The sequence below is a fragment of the Littorina saxatilis genome, linkage group LG12 (genome assembly GCF_037325665.1).
Source record: "Littorina saxatilis isolate snail1 linkage group LG12, US_GU_Lsax_2.0, whole genome shotgun sequence".
Taxonomy (NCBI): domain Eukaryota; kingdom Metazoa; phylum Mollusca; class Gastropoda; order Littorinimorpha; family Littorinidae; genus Littorina; species Littorina saxatilis.
The window spans coordinates 15,022,058-15,041,722 of record NC_090256.1 but is presented as its reverse complement, the minus strand read 5'-3'; the positions used below and the strand labels follow the sequence as shown (position 1 = coordinate 15,041,722).

Below are 19,665 nucleotides of genomic sequence, written 5' to 3'. Positions count from 1 at the left end.
TACCATTAGTGTTTGTCTATCTGTACCATTAGTGTTTGTCTGTCTATCTGTACCATTAGTGTTTGTCTGTCTATCTGTACCATTAGTGTTTGTCTATCTGTCCCATTAGTGTTTGTCTGTCTATCTGTCCCATTAGTGTTTGTCTGTCTATCTGTACCATTAGTGTTTGTCTGTCTGTCCCATTAGTGCTTGTCTGTCTATCTGTCCCATTAGTGTTTGTCTATCTGACCCATTAGTGTTTGTCTATCTGTCCCATTAGTGTTTGTCTGTCTGTCCCATTAGTGTTTGTCTATCTGTCCCATTAGTGTTTGTCTATCTGTACCATTAGTGTTTGTCTGTCTATCTGTCCCATTAGTGTTTGTCTGTCTGTCTGTGCCATTAGTGTTTGTCTGTCTATCTGTACCATTAGTGTTTGTCTGTCTATCTGTACCATTAGTGTTTGTCTGTCTATCTGTACCATTAGTGTTTGTCTGTCTATCTGTACCATTAGTGTTTGTCTATCTGTCCCATTAGTGTTTGTCTGTCTATCTGTACCATTAGTGTTTGTCTATCTGTCCCATTAGTGTTTGTCTGTCTATCTGTCCCATTAGTGTTTGTCTGTCTATCTGTACCATTAGTGTTTGTCTATCTGTCCCATTAGTGTTTGTCTGTCTATCTGTACCATTAGTGTTTGTCTGTCTATCTGTCCCATTAGTGTTTGTCTGTCTATCTGTACCATTAGTGTTTGTCTATCTGTCCCATTAGTGTTTGTCTATCTGTCCCATTAGTGTTTGTCTGTCTATCTGTACCATTAGTGTTTGTCTGTCTATCTGTCCCATTATAGACCAATGTATTGATTCAACATTGGATTTCCCTTATTTGAGCCATGTGACATTAGTCCGACAAAAAATCATATTAAATTACATATTCTTACTCCGAATCACATATATACTGTTCAAAAAAAGAAACGCATAGCTTGTAATATTTGGTTAATTTAGTTATATGGCTACAAGGATATCCACCAAACTGCAGAAAATGTTTATCTGGTCGTCGACCTTTCGTCCATTGCCACAAGTGAGCTCTGCACGTGACGCATGCGTTATCAGTGGCTACAATGTCAAAATTGCTCATTTGGCATGACCACTCGTCATGCTTGAGTGTAATCTCGTGAAACTCGGGGAATATTGAGCTCTCACCATGTCTTCCAAAACCCATAAAAGCGGATTGTTCGCCACAAAGAAATCAGACGACAATTCAGCGACGAAAGATGGCCCGATTGAGCAGAGAAGACCGCCAAATTGCATTGGGTCGTTTACAAGCAGGCCAAAGTCAAAGTGCAATCGCCAGGCACTTCCACGTGTCCCAGAGCACCATCAGTAGACTGTGGGTCAGGTTTCAAGCCACTGGCTCCGTTGCTGACTTGCCACGAGCGGGAAGACCAAGGGCGACAACTGCTGCTCACGACCGCTTCATACGGCTCCGCCACCTCCGGAATCGTTTCCTGTCGGCCTCATCTTCTGTCCAGGCTCTCCCCGGGCCACACCGATTATCGGACCAGACCGTGCGGAACCGCCTGCATGAAGCTGGTTTGAGAGCTCGCAGACCTCACAGAGGAGCTGTCCTCACCCGCCGCCATCGCCAGAACCGAGTGCAGTGGGGCAACCAGCACCTTTGCTGGACCGTCCGGAATCACTGAAGACACGTGTGGTTCAGCGACGAGTCCTACTTCCTGCTCCAGCGACATGATGGTCGGAGGAGGGTCTACCGGAGAGTAAACGAACGTTACGCGCCCAACTGTGTGGATGAGGCACCCGTTCATGGTGGTGGAGGCGTCATAGTGTGGGGGGCGATCAATACCGCTGGAAGGAGCACCCTGGTGCACGTCCAAGGGCGCATAACTGCCCAGCGATACGTGGAGGAAATTCTGCACCCACACGCCCTTCCTCTTCTGGCTGACCAGGATGCCATATTCCAGCAGGACAACGCTCGCCCGCACACAGCACGACTCACCACCCAGTTCCTCACCGACCACCATGTCCAGGTGCTTCCCTGGCCATCCATGTCGCCAGACATGAACCCGATAGAACACCTCTGGGATGAATTGGACAGACGTGTGCGCAGGCGAGAAGAAGCGCCGGCAAATCACCGCGATCTATTGCAGGCACTTCAGGAGGAGTGGGACACCATCCCACAGCAAGATATCCGGCATCTGATCCAGTCCATGCCCAGAAGGTGCCGGGCAGTTGTTGCTGCTCAAGGCAGTCACACCCCCTACTGACTTGACAGCCTCGGCACCCAATCGTATTGATTGACTGATTGATTTGAAGATGCAAATGAACTGTGTGTGCATTCAACTGTGTCCATACCAAATTTCAAACAAATAATCTAAATATTGGATTTTCTGTTAATTTTTTCGAAAAATAAAACAAATTTGGCAAGTAGCAACTATGCGTTTCTTTTTTTGAACAGTATAGCATTGACACAGTCTGAGATGCTAAGGTCTGAAAACGCTTACCCGTCTAACATTTTCAAAGGGAAGCAACTCCATCACCAAAAGAGCTAAAAATAGCCATGGTAATGAGCACATACTCTGTGAGTTACCTCACTACCTCTATCACCACGTGGCAACAATCATACGACTTTTTCAGCCTCTTGAGAGAAGGTCGTTTGATTTTTGCGCTCCCGTGGTTGACTCTTGTGTTGGTTGACACCTGCCGGCCACGTTACCCGTCTACTTTGCTTGCTGGCTTCTGTAGTTGGTGAGCTCGTTCCTTTTGTCGTTTTATTGACAGCAGGGGCGGACGAGGGGGGTGTGCACAGGGTGCACGTGCACCCCCCATCCAGCAAAAAAAATAAATAAAAAATTGGAAAGCTGATTCTATGACCATTTATAAGTTCAAATGGCACCAGATGGCACCATTTTGCTTCTTTGAGCCAAATTTTTTTCCGGGGGAGCATGCCCCCGGACCCCCCTAGCAAATTCGGGCGCTTTGCGCCCATCACATTCACTTTCGATTCAAAGTGCACCCCCGATCCCCCTTACAAAGCAACTGATCCGCCCCTGGACAGGAATGTTTGCGTTGTAGTTGCTGAATTTCTGTCCATTTTGGACTTGTGTTTTTCAGTAACTTTTGTGGGTTGACGCCATTTTTGTTGTTGGTCAGCATGGCTGACTCGGATAAAAAGCGGGGTAAAGCCGACGTTAAGGGCAAAGTTAAGCCTAAGTCGTCTTCTTCTTCCAAACCACCAGTGATAGTTGTTGTTTCTGATGAAGCTCGCAACACGGTTATGACTGTGCCTATTTCTGCTCCTAGCGCACTTGCGTCTAGCTCTCAGCCGGACACTTCTTTTGTTTCTGCCTCTCCCTCTGTGTTGGCATCGGAGCAGGGTGCTCTGGTGTCTTCTCTTCTTAAATCTTTGGTTCCAGAGATTCGTAGCATGGTTAAAGAGGAGATGCAGCGTTCCACGCCATCCACTAGCGTCGTGCTTCCTCCGTCCGTGGGGGATGTGCGGTCCTTGGCTTCTTTGTCGGCGCCTTTGGCTTCCGGTTCCAGGGAGCAGTTTCTTGTCTTTTCGGTTTCTGCCGCCCCGGGCGGCACTGCCGGTAAGTTGAACTGGTCCAACAGCCCTCGTGAGGCGACCGGACACTCCCTTTTGGGAGACAGTTCTCTGGGGCATTTTCACAACTTGCATGCTCTACGCGTGCTCGGGCGTTTCAGAACAAGGGCGGCAGCCGTTCTCAGCTGCTGCTCTTCCGGTTCCCACCGGAAGCATAGGTCCCCCAACACTCGTTCACTCCGAGGTCGGTGCTGGGGTTGACCGGAGACTGGCCTCCGGGCTTTATGGCTTCTGGCCTCAGTCTACGCAGCCCTCGTTTCCGCATTGTGCGGCTTCGTCGGTTGCATTTCCGGCTTCGGACGGATACGCTGTTTCTCTTCCTGGCACTTCCGGGCGGATGCCGGTGAGGGAGCAACAGCGGCCGGCTTTCGGGCATGCAGTGCCTCGGCCGGGGCAGTCGTTGCTTCACCCTGTAGGAGGGGTGGCTTCCGCCTATTCAGTTCCGGTAGCTTCGGATGGTCGCTCGACTTACCCTTCCTCTCATGTCAGTCAAGGGATGAGTCAAGATGATTTCCGGGTACACGGGTTTCCGGTTTCTGTTTATCCGGCACACCCTTCCGCCACCGGCGACTGTGACTTCGGTCAGTGTCCTTCGCTCGGTCAGTCTGTTGCTAGTGAGGAGACACGGTCGGGATTCCCGTCTAGGCTCAAGGCTGCACTTGAAGCTGTGGCGGAGGTGACATCCCGTTATTTTCCGGAAGGTGCATTAGCTTTGTCGGCTTCCGCTTCGGTTGCCCCTTCAGCTATGTCGGCTTCCGCTTCGGTTGCCCCTTCAGCTATGTCTGACTTTCGTCCCGCGAAGGAGGAAGATTCCTGCTTCCGGTTCGAAGAGTCCCCTTCGGTGGCTTACCACCTTGCGCATGTTTTGGCTAAGCCATCACAACCCGGAAGTGGTATTCCCTCTGTCCCTGTTCCTCTTCTGGTTCCTTATGGGCCAGTTCCGGAACAGGCTCAGCCTTGGCTAGCTTCGGAGTCTCAAGCCTCTACCTTTGTTCCTTCGGGGCATAGGAAGTTCAACTTGAACAGATCCGGTCGGAACTTGCTTTCGTCCTTCGCTCTTCCGCGCACAACTTTACAGGTGTCGCAGGAATTGCTTCCTCTTTTGGTCAAACCATTGAAGCGTGATTCGGGTGTGACGGTAACAGAACACACCCTTCTCGCGTCAGAGGAGAAAGGACGTCAGCTCCTGGAGCTAGCATCCATTTCTGAAACGATCATCAGGACGCTTTCTCGGTCGCTGACCGAGAGTCTTGATCCGTTCACACTCAGTGAGGATCAGGATGCCGATGATGTCTCTTCTCTTCTTGCAGCCCTTGCTAGGGTGAATGAAGAGCAGATGATGTCTCTTCTCTTCTTGCAGCCCTTGCTAGGGTGAATGAAGAGCAGATGCGACTATCCTCCCTGCACTATGCTCACGCAGTCATGTGCAGGAGGGATTTGTTCCTCTTGCACTCGCAGTTTACGGATCAGGTTACCAGAGACACGTTGAGAGTGTCTCCGGTCGCAGAGGGGTCTCTCTTTGGTCATTTGGCGCTTGACGCTCGACACAAGGAGATCCAGTCAAATAAGGACCAACAGTTCTCTGACTTTACTCTGCAGGGGATCAAACAGAGCAAGCCTACTCTGCAAAAGCAGGCTCAGTCCTCTGCTCATCCCAAACCTGCATCCAAACGGCAAGCTCAGGTTTCTCGTGGTTCGAAGAAAAGAACTGCTTCGGGAAGGGGGCGGGGCGGCTCTAGCAGCAAGCCCCACCCCCAATGAAGTGCTCCCGATCTCACCCCCCTTCCGCTTTCCACCTTGGTGATGGCGGGAGGCCCCTCCCGGGCACTTTCGCATTGGATGGTCTCTGTAAACAGCCAATGGATTGTGGGAGTGGTGAGGTCGGGCTTCCGACTGCTCTGGCAGGAGGAAAAGGCACCTCTTTCCCTGCCTCCGCCGGTCTTCAAGCCCCCCTTCTCACAGGAAGCAAGGTCTGTTCTTCAGGCGGAAATTGCCTCCCTGGTACAGAAGGGCGCGGTGGAGAGGGTCCTAGATCACAGCTCCCTGGGGTTTTACGGGCGTCTTTTCGCAGTTCCCAAGGCTTCAGGAGCATGGCGTCCTGTTTTGGATTTCTTTCTTGAGAGAGATAAAAATTTAAAATGGAGACGCCAGCCTTGGTTAGAGACTCTCTCCGTCCAGAAGACTGGGCGACCTCGATTGATCTGACGGATGCATATTTCCACATTCTTATGCATCCGGCCGACCGGAAATGGCTTCGTTTCCGATGGGGCGATCAGATCTACCAGTTCCGTGCACTTCCCTTCGGGCTGTCTCTCGCTCCGTGGATTTTTATCATGGTGGTGAGACAGTTCTGTGCACTGGTGCGGTCGCAGGGTATTCGACTGCGGGTGTATCTGGACGATTGGCTCATTTTGAACCAATCCCAGACAGGCTGCTCGCAGCATACCCAGTCGGTTCTTCGAGAGTCAAAGTCGGAGTTGATTCTGTCCCAGACATTCACCTATCTAGGTATGTCTTTCGACACGGTCTCTTGGACTGTCCAACCCTCCCAGAGGAGGGTGGACAAGCTCCAAGCTCTCATTCGCTCCACTTTGCCTCCTGAGGGCTTCCCTCCGGACGCTCGCCTCCATCTTGGGGCAGATGGAGTCCATGGCTCTCTTGGTTCCTCTGGGCAGGGTCCACAAACGGCCTTTTCAGTTGGCACTGAAACCGTATGTGGACTCTCCTCGGGTGGACTGGAACGCCCTTGTCCCTCTTCAGGGATGGTTTCAGTCCACGACCCTTCAGTGGTTAGACACGGAATGGGTCTGCAGAGGAGTGCCGATTGCCTTGCCTCCCCCAGACATGGACCTCTTCACGGATGCGTCCTTGCTGGGGTGGGGGGCACACACGGACCTACGTACAACGTCAGGTCTGTGGTCGGCGGAACAGAGCCTGTGGCACATCAACTTGCTAGAGCTAGAAGCTGTGGCTCTAGCTCTGGTCGAGTTTCTTCCCTCCCTTCATGCCAAGCATGTTCGTCTGTTTACAGACAACATGACAGTGGCTGCTTATCTCAACAAGCAGGGAGGTTCGCGGTCCCCGTCTCTCTTGAAGTGGTGTTCGCAACACCATATCACGATCTCAGCCAGGTACCTTCCAGGGAGCCTGAACACTCTGGCGGACGCGCTCAGTCGCTCCGACAGGGTGCTTCAGTCGGAGTGGACGATCACTCACGGGGCACTGCTTCGCCTTTGGGCCCAGGTCCAAAAGCCTCTGGTAGACCTTTTTGCCACAAGAGGCTTCCGGTGTTCGTCTCGCCGTTCCCGGATCCTCAGGCATGGCAGACAAACGCTTTGGACTTTCCCTGGACGGGTCTGGAGGCGTACGCCTTCCCGCCGTTTCCGTTACTCAGCAGAGTAATCAGAAAGGCGGAGTTGGAGTGGCCGGCCCTTCTGTGCGTTGCCCCCCTTTGGCCATCGCAGGCCTGGTTCCCGGACCTGCTCAGGCTCGCTCACGGTCCTCCCATTCCTCTCTCACAAGTGAGAGGGGAGCTGGTGCAGCCCCGAACAGGCGTTCCCAGTTGCTCAAGCTTCACGTGTGGAGGTTGTTCTGGACTCACTGATGCGTGCTGGAGCATCAGAATTGACAATGGACTTAGTCGGTCGCTCACACAGAGCGTCTACTTCGTCTGTTTATGCGTCACACTGGAGGGCCTGGGCCGCCTGGTGTTCTGCTCGTGGATTGAACTCGGTTGCTCCTCGCCCCATGCAAGTTGCCAACCATCTTTCCTTCTTGTCCTCCCAGGGGGCTTCCACTTCCTCTCTGAAGGTACGGAGATCAGCTATCTCAGCTACTCTCAAACAGATTGGACGTTCCATTAGCGTCAGCGGAGTCATTGCAGCAGTCATTAAGGGCGCGTCCCTTAAGGAGGCTAGATCTCGCTCTCCCACTCCTAAGTGGGATCTTTTCCTCGTGTTGGAATTCTTGCGTTCAGCCGAATTCAAACCTTTGAGCGACGCTAGCCTTTCCAATCTGACACGGAAAACTCTTTTTCTGTTACTGTTAGCAACAGCCCATAGAGGTAGTGAAATTCATGCCCTCTCTGGAATTCCAGAGGATATCTCGTATGAGTCGGACGGCTCAGTCTCTTTGCGATTTCGCTCGGAGTTTCTGGCAAAGAATCAAGCTCCGGAACAAGCCTCTCCTCTGATTCTGGTCAAGCCCCTTACCAACGTTTTGGCTCCTGCGGATCCAGACTTGGTTAATTGCCCAGTTCGTGCCCTTGGTTTTTACCTTGCTCGCACTCAGCCGGTCAGGTCTAGCTCACAGAAGCTCTTATTCATCTCGCTCAACACAGCAAGAGAAAAAGACATCTCTAAGGTAACGTTGGCCCGGTGGGTGTCTTCCCTCATCAGACAAGCTTATGGGTGGAGCCACTTGAACAAAGGGGGGGCGCAGCCTGCCATTCCCCTGGACTCGGCCCGAGCCCATGAGACAAGGGCTTGGGCATCATCTTTAGCTGTCTTGCGCTCTAAGAGGCTAGAAGAGGTGCTGTCCACAGCATTTTGGCACTCTGAAGATGTTTTTATTAACTATTATCTTCGGGACGTTTCGGCTGTCCGTCAGGATGGCTCTCGTGGACTTCCTGCATTGATTGCAGCTGGCCAGTTTCTGGCAAGGATTTGAGAGTGAGTTTGAAATTTTTTTTTTTTACTTTCCCACCGCCTTGTTGAAGCTATCTGCTATATGTGATTCGGAGTAAGAATATGTAATTTAATCGAAAATTTTAAAAGTAAATTTTCATTTGATTAATATACTTACCCGAATCACATAGTTTATGCCCTCCCACCTGCCCCGCATATGGTTTTTTAGTTGCTTTAAAGACGTATGATTGTAGCCACGTGGTGATAGAGGTAGTGACGTAGTACACACCAATGGGAGGTAACTCACAGAGTATGTGCTCATTACCATGGCTATTTTTAGCTCTTTTGGTGATGGGGTTGCTTCCCTTTAAAAATGTTAGACGGGTAAGCGTTTTCAGACCTTAGCATCTCAGACTGTGTCAATGCTATATGTGATTCGGGTAAGTATATTAATCAAATGAAAATTTACTTTTAAAATTTTCAATTTAGCACTAGCAGGTAGCGGAGACTACGAAAGACTGCATGTTTGTGTGCGTTCAATCGTAAAAAGTAGGAATTCTAACTAAAATCGATTACCGGTAATACATAAATTTTATTTGTATTTTTGACCAAAATATGACATTTTACACAGATCTCGACAGTTGGAGAAACACTGACTGTATTGATCTGTGTAAATTGTTATATTTTTGTCAAAATTACAAATAACGTATATTGGGTCGATGTACTTGTGATTGTTTTGTTTTGTTAAAGGCACAGTGCAGCTCACAGCCTTCGTTTTGCGTTTTTGTTGCAACTGAGTGCATTTACAGTTCAAAAATCCTCCTATGGTAGTAAAACAAACCCAAAACTACCCAACGACGACATTATGTGAAGCTCGACAGTTTCTTGTTCACGCGAGTGCATAAATTAACCTAGTTATTACGTGGTGTTTGGTCGGAGTTCGATTCAACTGAGTGATTCCGGCCTCCATTTTGTTTTACACAAACTCATGATGACGTCTGACATAGTTTGCTTAGTGACGTGTCTTTTTGTGCATGATGTGGTGATCTACCTGATCTAAATTTAGATCCAAAAATAGGCCAAGACCAGCCGGGTCCGAGTACGAAATTAATTCGTAAAAAAATCGCAATTCTTGACTCTTTGGGTGCAAGTCAATGAAACTTGGTAGTTCTTCTAACGGATAGCTGCCTGAGGTATGACTAAAAGCCCCAGGGGCTCCATGCACCTGGATTAAATTACATATTCCTACTCCGAATCACATGTAGCATTGACACAATCGGAGATGCTAGGTTCTGTACAGGCTAACCGTCTAAGGGAAGCAACCCCAACCACAAAAGTGTAAACGTAGCCATGGTAATGCCCATACACCCGGGGAGTTACCTCCCCTCGTGCATGCCATGTCACTACTGCTACTGAACACGTGGTTCCTATCATTCGACCTTACAGCTTTCGAGGGAGCAGGTTGTTGTATTTTTGGGCTCCCCTGTGGCTGCGCTGTTGGTGTTGTTTTGACACCCACCGGCCACGTTACCGTCTATCTTGCCTCCTGCTTCGTAGTTGGTGAGCTCTTTCCATTTTGGTCATTATTTTGACAGGAAATTTGTTGTAGTTGCTGATTTTCGTCCGTGTTTGGACCTGTGATATTTCAGTGACTACTGTTGGCCGCCATTTTTGTTGTCAGCATGAGTTGACAGTTTTTGTGGCTAGGCCGATGTATTTTGGAGGTAAACGTATTTTTACCTTCTTACTTGCTTGCTGCTTTGTTTAGTTGGTAAGCTTGTTCCTTCTTGTCTTTAGTTTGACAGGAATTTATCTATAGTTGCTGAATTTTTTGTCCGTTTGGACTCCTAAATGCGTTTCAGTAACTTATCTTGTGGCCGCCACTTTCGGTTGCTCAGCTTTCCTGACAGCTTATTTCGGTGGCTAGGCCTATGTTATGGTGAGGTTCTCCTTACTTTACCTGCGTTTTTGCCTTCTGCTTTGTTAGTTGGTAAGCCATTTCATATTTCGTCATTACTTTGACAGGAATTTTTGTTATTGCTTAATTTTCGTCCGTTTTGGACTTCTAAATTTTGTCCAGTAACTTATCGCTTGGCCGCCATTTTGTGTATCAGCGTCGCTGACAGTTTCTTGGCTAGGCTTTAGCAGGTATCTACCAGTCCGTAGGACTTGTCGTGGTTTCGAATTTAACATGTTTGTTATGTTTTGTTCGTTACTCTTTCTGCCTCGAACAAACACTTTGTGGGGCAGTCATATACTGTTGTACGTCCTGTTTCTTCTCCTCGCCTTCTCTGCCGTTAGCAGATCAGGTGTTTGAGTTATCTTTGTGAAGAAATGTTCGCGTTCCAAGCCTGCGTCTTCCGTTGGTCCCGCTGTCTGTGGGCGACGTCACCTTGTTGGCTTCTTTGACGCTTCCGGCCGAGACGTTGTCTAGGGCGGATGTTTTGCTTCTTCGTCTTCTACCGCTGTGGTTGGCGATTCAAGTAAGTCGAGCTGGTCCACAGGCCCTCGTGAGGCCGTCGGACAGTCCCTGCTGGGACACAGCTCTTTTCGGCGGGTTCACGACCCGCAAACCCCTGTTCAGTCGCACCCTGGCTTCACTGAAGACCATTGTGTGGCTGAGCAATGGCGGCAGTTGGTTCCGGCTACTTCTCCGACGCACGCACCCGCTGGGGTCGTTTCCGGATTTGTCTAGCCGTTTCCGACTGCTGCGCTTCCGGCACTCGCCGGAAGCATAGGTCCCCCGATGTACGCACCCGCTGTGGTCGTTTCCGGGGTTGACCAGGTCCCCCGATGTGCGCACCCGCTGTGGTCGTTTCCGGGGTTGACCGGACGTTGCCCCCCGGGCATTCGTCCTCTGTTCAGTCGCACCCTGGCTTCACTGAAGACCATTGTGTGGCTGAGCAATGGCGGCAGTTGGTTCCGGCTACTTCTCCGACGTACGCACCCGCTGGGGTCGTTTCCGGAGTTGTCTAGCCGTTTCCGACTGCTGCGCTTCCGGCACTCGCCGGAAGCATAGGTCCCCCGATGTACGCACCCGCTGTGGTCGTTTCCGGGGTTGACCAGGTCCCCCGATGTGCGCACCCGCTGTGGTCGTTTCCGGGGTTGACCGGACGTTGCCCCCCGGGCATTCGTCCTCTGTTCAGTCGCACCCTGGTTTCCTTGAGGACCATTGTGTGGCGGAGCAGTGGCGGTAGCCGTTTCCGGCGCTGCGCTTCCGGCACTCGCTGGAAGCATAGGTCCTCTGACGTACGCACCCGCTGTGGTCGTTTCCGGAGTTGACCGGACGTTGCCCCCCGGGCATTCGTCCTCTGTTCAGTCACACCCTGGCTTCCTTGAAGACCATTGTGTGGCCGAGCAATGGCGGTAGCCGTTTATGGCGCTGCGCTTCCGGCACTCGCTGGAAGCATAGGTCCTCTGACGTACGCACCCGCTGTGGTCGTTTCCGGGGTTGACCGGACGTTGCCTTTAGGGCATTCGGGCTTCTGGCCTCCGTCCTCGCATTCGGCGCTTCCGCTTTTCGCGGTCTCGTCTTGTGCTTTCCGGCTCCGCCCGGATTTACTGCTCCTTTCGCTTCCACTTCCTCCCGGATGTAGGTAGCTGAGGAGCAACGCCAGCCCTTCGGGCAGGTGTTGTCTCAGCCCTGGCCGATGTAGTCAGCGTTTCAACCTTCGGTTGTCGCGTCGACTGCCGTTCCGGTTCCTGCGGCTGCAGACTTGCCGTCTTCTCTCTCTTAGCCTGTTCGAGGCATGAGTTAGGACGACGTCGGGGGGGACGGATTTCCGGTTTTCCGGTTATGCCGTTTCACCGGCCTTCCACCAGTACGTGGACTTCGGTTTTTTCGCCGGTTGTGTCGGACATTCAGTCTGTCGTCAGCGATTCCACATGTGCTGGTTATTGGGAAAAAGGCTTAACGCTGTCCTCTAAGCTGCGGCAGAGGTCACGTCGAAGGTTTTCCCGACGGGGTTTCGGCCTCCTACACTTCCTGTCTGGAAGCATAGGTCCTCCATCACAAGCGCACGTAGTGGCTTGTCTGGGGTTGATCGAGGACTGGCCTACGGGCGTTCGGGTTCCGGCCCCAGTCCTCTTCTGTCCTGTCTCACTCTTGTTCCGTCGTGGGCATTTGTGTTTCACAAGTGCAGAAGCCGTTGTCGGCGTGGTGTTTCCGGTTTTACTGGAAGCATAAGTCCTCCATTTCAAGTACACGTTGCTGTTTTGACTGGAGTTGACAGAGGACTGGCCTACGGGCGCTTGGGCTTCCGGCCTCAGTCTACTCTATGCAACTTTCGCTTCCGTTTTTTTGCGGTTTTGTCTGCTGCATTTCCGGCTCTGTTCGGATACACTTCTCCTCTTCCTGACACTCCTCCGGAGGTCGGTGGGTGAGGAACAGCGGCTGGCCTACGGGCATTTAGGCTTTCAGCCTCAGCCGGGGCAGTCTTCACTTTACCTGTTGGGTGTTGCGTTTACTGCCTATTCAGTTCAGGTGGCCCTGGACGTTTCCCCTATTCTCGACCGTCAGTAGGGGGATGAGTCAGGTCTTTTTCCGGTTGGATGGTTTTCCGGTTTCCGGTCTTCTCATTCATCAGTTTACCACCAGCAGCTGTGACTTCGGTTTGCGTTCGTAGCTGAGCTATTCTGGTTCTCAGTCTTTAGTCAGCAATCGAACACGTTCTGGATTTCCGTCGAAGCTCAAGCTTCGGCTCAGGATTTCCCTTGGGTGCATCGACATTGGTGGCTTCCTTGTTGGTTGACTTTGTTGTCGATGTCGGACTTCCGTTCCGGGAAGATAGGATGTTTTCCTACTTCCGGTTCCTTAGTCACCTTTTGTAGGTACCACGGTTTGAGGTTTTGGCTAGGCCATCTCCTCCCGAAGGTGGTATCTCTACTGTTTTGGTTCTGCCGCTGTTTCTACTATGGTTCAGTTCCGGAACATGCTCAGCCTTGGCTGGCTTCGGCTACACGGGCTTCACCTTTTGTTCCTTCTTGCTTATTCAGCCTTTGGAACTTGCCTCCTTTCTCTACTCTGTTGGCCAGCCCTTGCTAGGGTGAGCATGGAGCAGATGAGGCTGCCCTTCCTTCACTACGCTCGTACGGCGGGTGTCGGAGGGACTCGTTTCTTTCGCTTTCTCAGTTCCCTGAACAGTCAAAGAGAGTCGCTTAAACTTTGCCTGCAGTAGAGATTCAGTCGAATAGAGATCACCAGGTCTCTGACTGCTTTACAAGGGTTGAAGGAAGGTAAGGCTAGCATACTCAGAAACATGCTTAGCAAAAGCATGCTCATTCCTCTGGTTAAGCTAAGCTGGCAGCCAATAGGCAGCCTTGGCCGGGCAACAGCCATTCCACGTTGCGGCGATGGTGGTTGTTGCCTTCCCGTTTCTTGTGGCTTGTGGGGTTCTCTGGCTTCAGGTTACCCCTGTTTGGCCACAAACGTTTGGACTTTGGTCCTTGTTGTCTTTCATCGAGTCGGACTCTGTCTTTCTCTAGTGATCAGACGCGTTCTGGTGTTTCGTCCGAACTTAAGGTACGCTTGAGTTGGCCTCGGAAGTAACATTCAGGTTTTCCTGAGGGGGTATTGTCTTGGACAATGGATGTTGAGGAGTAGTTCTTTGTGGCTTTCCTCCTCTCTCTCAGGTTTTGGCTACTCTTCTCCTTCGGGCAGAGGTTTAGCTAAGGTTCGGTTCCTGTGACTTCAGTCTTGGGCCTTTCCTCTCTTCTTCCTCATCTTAGTATGAGGCGAGTCAGGATGACGTCTGTTGGGTCGGGTTTCCTTACAGTCACCCGGCTACAAAAAGGCAACTTTGTCTAGGGCGGTTGTCCGTTTTTCTCCGCGTTGGACTCTGTCTTCAGACAGGGACAGACGCGCTCTGGGTTTTCTGGCCAAACTCAGGTAGGCTCTTGATTTGGCTAGGAAGTTAACTGCCTGTTTTTTCCCTGAGAACTCTGGTTTCGGGAGTCTTATGGCTGGCTGGCTTCACGGTTACGTTTACCAGTCTTGGTTTTCTGCTTTCGGTTTTTGATTCACTCTCGATTACCTTCAAGCAGACTGTTTTGGGAACATTCTGGCTTTTAGCCATTTTGTTTATGGTTGCCAGTCACATCGGTTTTTGACCACCGTGGGTCCTCACTTCCGGTAGCTTACGCACAGTCGTAAGTGGCTGCTGTCGGGTGCTACCTCTCTCCCTGCGTTCGCAGGGACTGGTAGGGGATAACTGGCGACCTTCTATTTGTGATTGGTCACTCTTATTTTGAGCTGACTTCTTTCTCACAAGCCTTTTGGGCTTTACTACATCCCAAGGTTTGCAGACTTTGGCATGGTTGTCTTAAGGTCACCGCGGGGGTTCGTCCTTCTCAGTTGAGGGGACAACCTTACGCACGGATCTTCTCAGGACATTAGCATTTCCTTCCAATAAAAGGGGGGGGGGAAGCTTGTCTTTCCCTTGGCTCGCCAGGGTTATTATCCAAGGCTTGGGTCTATTCCTGTGCTGTTTTTTACGGCTAGGAGATTGGAAGAAGTGCTGAGCACAGCTTTCTGGATCTCTGAGGTTGTCTCTTTCGCTTTTCGCCTGAGATACTTCTCGGCTGTCAATCAGGACTTTCCTTGGTTCCCTCACTGCCTGTTGGCAGTGGGCCAGCCCTGGCAAGGGCTTTTGAGTGGGTTAGTTTTTCTTTCCCACTGGGACCGCCCTGATTCTTTGGCAGCGGTCCAGGTTTTTGGCAAGGTTTTTTGAGTGAGTTAGATTTTTCTTTCCCACCGCCTTGTTGTTGTAATCTGCTACATGTGATTCGGAGTAGGAATATGTAATTTAATCGAAAATTTTATTGTAAATTTTCATTTAATAAATATACCTACCCGAATCACATAGTATATTCCCTCCCGCCAACCCCGCTTTTGATTTGGAGAATTTATTCTTTAGGTCGAATGATAGGAACCACGTGTTCAGTAGCAGTAGTGACATGGCATGCACGAGGGGAGGTAACTCCCCGGGTGTATGGGCATTACCATGGCTACGTTTACACTTTTGTGGTTGGGGTTGCTTCCCTTAGACGGTTAGCCTGTACAGAACCTAGCATCTCCGATTGTGTCAATGCTACATGTGATTCGGGTAGGTATATTTATTAAATGAAAATTTACAATAAAATTTTCGATTTGACAAGTTCAGTACCTTTAATTAAACGTTCCAATAACTTACCATTCTTGTTTCTGATGACGACGTATTCCAGCATGACAGCAACATCGCCATGTTGGGCCGAGCGTTAGGAATATTCAACAACCTTCAGCCGCCTTATGTCACCAGCATCACTTTGGAGTTGCATCAACAGGAGGGCAACTTTTTCGTCACCACTCTCTTTAACAACCACACAACTGGCGCCCCCTTCAAGGAAAATATCACAGGTATGAGGGAGAGAAATGTACATAGGAGATGCTTACTTCACAGCTGGACGGTTTGTGCTGAGGGTTGTCTGCTCAAGGGTTTAGAAGTAAAAGGTGGCTTTGTGTGTGTGTGTGTTTTGTCCGTCTGTCCCTCTCTCTCCCTCTTTCACTCTCTCTCTCTCTCTCTCTCTCTCTCTCTCTCTCTCTCTCTCTCTCTCTCTCTCTCTCTCTCTCTCTTTAAAACAGACAGACAGATAGATACACACACTCGCGCACACACACACACGCAATCTATGTAAAAAACACTTGCGTTCCAGTTTGCCCTTATTTTTTTCTCGAATGTTTGTTTTGATTGAGCATCACTGCAGCATATCTATGTCATCACAGGATGTGCAACGGCGTGTCCACTGCAACAGTTTCATGACCTGCTGAGGGGCAACATGCTGTCAGCTGCTGATAGACCAGCTGCCTGTACTGTCGCCGAATCTTCCCATGCCGTCACAAAAAGTGAGTCAAACAAAGTATAGCCAGCTTTGATTCAGAGTTTTTCAGCCCTTTGAGACAACTGAAAAACACGAGATAAGTATGTGGGTTAGAATCCCAGGTTTGGGGATTTATTTTTCACAGGGTCAACTTCGTGCACTCTATTCGGTGTCCGAACAACCCAATGTGCACACATGCGTACATTAAAGATCCAAGAGCTCACAGCTCTCAGGGCTTGAAAAACACAATTAGACACACAATCATCATTTCTCGCCACTCATCATTATGATGGTATCTGGAAACTTTGATGATACAAGACCAATGCCGGTGTGTCGAAGAAGACAGCTTCAGTGGGCCTGTTTGAGTCAAAATATCACACCATATTCTCAGCATATTACTCAAAGCTATCTTTCTGTTCTTCCACAGCTGTTTTACCTATCCTGGCCGTGGCGTTGATCGTGGTGGTGGTGGTCTTCTTGCTGTACCGACTAAAGCGAACAAGGCAGACTGCGCATGGACGCGAGAGCAACTTCCAGTATCGACAGCTTCTTCAGCCTCTTTCTGACAGCGAGGATGATGACGACCACATTGATGAGTTGTAGCGCAAGACTCACGTTGGCTTGTGTGTGTGTGTGTGTCTGTGTGTGTGTGTGTGTGTGTGTGCAAACGTGTGCTCTTTATCTAATGTGGATAAAAAGTTTAAGGCGATGTGCCTCGAGAGGGAGTGTGTGTACATATGGTTGCCTCTGTGTGCGTGTTTGTGCGTGCCTCTGTGTGTGTATGAATTGCGTATTCAGTAAATATTGATAGTCATACAGGTACCACAAGTGCACTGATTATTTTTGTGGTTACAAATTTACACATATCTCTAAACTTTCCAGCATTGTCTCTGTGATTCCAGTGAGTGCATGAATATCATTATTAGCTGTGATCTTTTAAGTGGATATATATATTCTTGTCTCATAATTATACTTCTTTGAATACATGTACCCAGAAATGTTGATATTCCTGCCCCTAGATAATGGTAATAGAGCAAGCATCTCTGGTTTAAAAAAAAACAAGAGGCGAAGCCTTCAAAGCTCACATAAGAAATAGACAAACAGTAACACAAACTCAATCATTCCGTCACACATACACACCCACACAGCTTAGGTGACACTGTGCAAGAAAGAGAGACACTAGATCTAGATCTGTCTGTGTCTGCATGTTGCCTACTTACAGGAACACGACTGCTCAAAAAAACAATGACCGAGACCACACACACCACGCGAGAGAGAAAGACTACAGGGAGGCATGCCGTCATGATGCATTAATTGACGTCAAACACTTTTGACCGTGACGTAATCTTATGCGAGCTTTATCCATAGTCTTGGATAACCACTCACACATAGACTCGGAAATGTTAAAGTTTCTACCACAGACATACACACACACACACACACGCACACACGCACACACACACGCACGCACAAACGCACAGACAGACAAAGTTACGATCGCATAGGCTACACTTCGTGAGCCAAAAAGTGTATGTATGTAACATGGCGTGAAAAGAAGGGATGCCTTGGAATTTTTGACCAGGTGAGTTTTTATAGGCTAACTCAGCCTCGAGAAAATAGTTAGCCTCATCGTCTCTTGTCAGGCTTTTACTTGGGATAAAGGGCATCCCTCCACTCGGTCACATACCAACAGTCAACAGCCCGACTGCTTGCTGTGCTCATTTGGAATTTTTTGATGAATTAATTTCTGAAAAAGGCACCAGTGCCTTTTGCTAAATTATTTCTTGAAAGAAATACCATTGTGTACACAAAGCACCGAGGCTGTTCATTTTTGGTATGCATGGTAGCTCAGTGGGTAGAGCATGGAAGCTATCCTCAGGTCACAGGTTTGAATCCAGGCCAAGACGGACATGGGTCAAGTTTATGTGACGACTCAGAGATGGTATCCATGTCCCACCCCTGTGTCACCGCTGTGGCTTGTATAAAACCTCAGTCAATCCGCCAGACTTGCAGATGGCTGATAACACCGGTACATGCACACACCTGGGTAGCGTGACTCTTGTCGCTGCTAGCTTTCCACTGGGAGGAAGCGACCCAAATTTCCCAGCAATAGGATTACAAGGTAATGGAAATGAAAATCCTACTACAGGAGCAGCAATTTCCTGTGGCCTTGGCATGGCACGATTCTAGGCAGCACCTGATGAATGTAAGGGGGTTTTCAGCGTGACTGTGCATGGTTGAGTGTAGTTGACAGGCATAAGACATCGGCCTCCTAATCGGAAGGTCGTGAATTCAAATCCCGGGCGCGGCCGCCTGGTGGGTTAAAGGTGGAGATTTTTCCGATCTTCCAGGTCAATGTATGTGCTGACCTGCTAGTGGCTTATCCCCCTTCGTGTGTACACGCAAGCACAAGACCTTGTCAGAGTTCGGTGGGTTATAGAAACACGAAAATACCCAGCATGCTTCCCCCGAAATCGGCGTATGCTGCCTCAATGGCGGGGTAATTAAAAACGGTCATACACGTAAAGACCCACGCATGCAAAAACATGAGTGAACGTGGGAGTTTCAGCCCATGAACGCAGAAGAAGAGATGTACCACTCTTTGTACCTTTTCTTTTAAGGGGGGACAGGGTAGGCAAGCACTTTTTTTTTCTTTTTGAAACGGCTTACTGCTTGTTTTGATTTTTGCAAGCAGAATAACCAAATTAAGGGAAACCATTTTAAATTTTGAGTGAAAAGCAATTTTGGGGGGTTTTATTCACCAAAATGTGAGAAAAACGTTATAAAATGTGCTTTTTTTAAAATGTTGCAGTTTGTGAACCAGTGCATGTTTTGATCCAATTTTTCTTCTTTGCAGCAATATGTGTGTGTTTAATAGTTCTGTGTATCGAAAAGCATTTCTAAGCAATATATTATTTTAATTTGGCATTTTCAGTTACCGGTTCAGTTCTGATAAGAAAAATACATGAGATCCTAACTGTCAGACTCATAAAAACCCAACCAATGCACTGAACTCTTATTCCATACACAGAACTGATGCTGTACAACTCATAAACAACATATACAAAAACTGAACAAATCCATCAAGCCTTTCAAAAGTTGCAACATTTTAATTGTAGCGTTTTGTCTGAAAATTACATTCAGAGAAAACAGCATTTTAAAGATTTGAACCAGTACATAAAAAAACCAGTAGCACAGTGCACCCTGAATTCATATGTTTTTATCAGAATGACCACTTTACTATGTAGGGAAAAGGATTTGACAATCAAATTATCAGGATTTTTTTTATATACATCATATGAAAACAGCCATCTTTGTTTGTACCGATATGAAAACATGAATCAGAACCAAACTGTCAGACTCATAAAAACCCAACCAATGCACTTAACTCTTATTCCATACACAAAACTGACGCTTTACAAATCATAAACAACATAAACAAAAATGAAACAAATCCATCAAGTCATTCAAAAGTTGCAACATTTTAATTACAGATGTTTGTCTGAAAATTACATTCAGAGAAAACAGCATTTGAAAGATTCCAACCAGTACCTCAAACTAGTAGCACAGTGCAGCCTGAATTGATATG

General features: G+C 48.9%; 1 protein-coding gene across 2 annotated transcripts in view; it reads left to right on the top strand.

Moving 5' to 3' along the window:
- Positions 1-17,604, top strand: part of LOC138981322 (lysosomal acid phosphatase-like) — a 37,046-nt gene extending 19,442 nt beyond the window's left edge. For both annotated transcript variants that reach the window (XM_070354201.1, XM_070354200.1), the window contains exons 10-12: positions 15,444-15,615; positions 15,982-16,101; positions 16,504-17,604. In XM_070354201.1, the coding sequence (XP_070210302.1) occupies positions 15,444-15,615; positions 15,982-16,101; positions 16,504-16,679 (468 nt within the window). In that variant the 3' untranslated portion in view covers positions 16,680-17,604. The remainder of the gene's footprint in view (positions 1-15,443; positions 15,616-15,981; positions 16,102-16,503) is intronic.
- Positions 17,605-19,665: the final 2,061 nt, after the last annotated feature.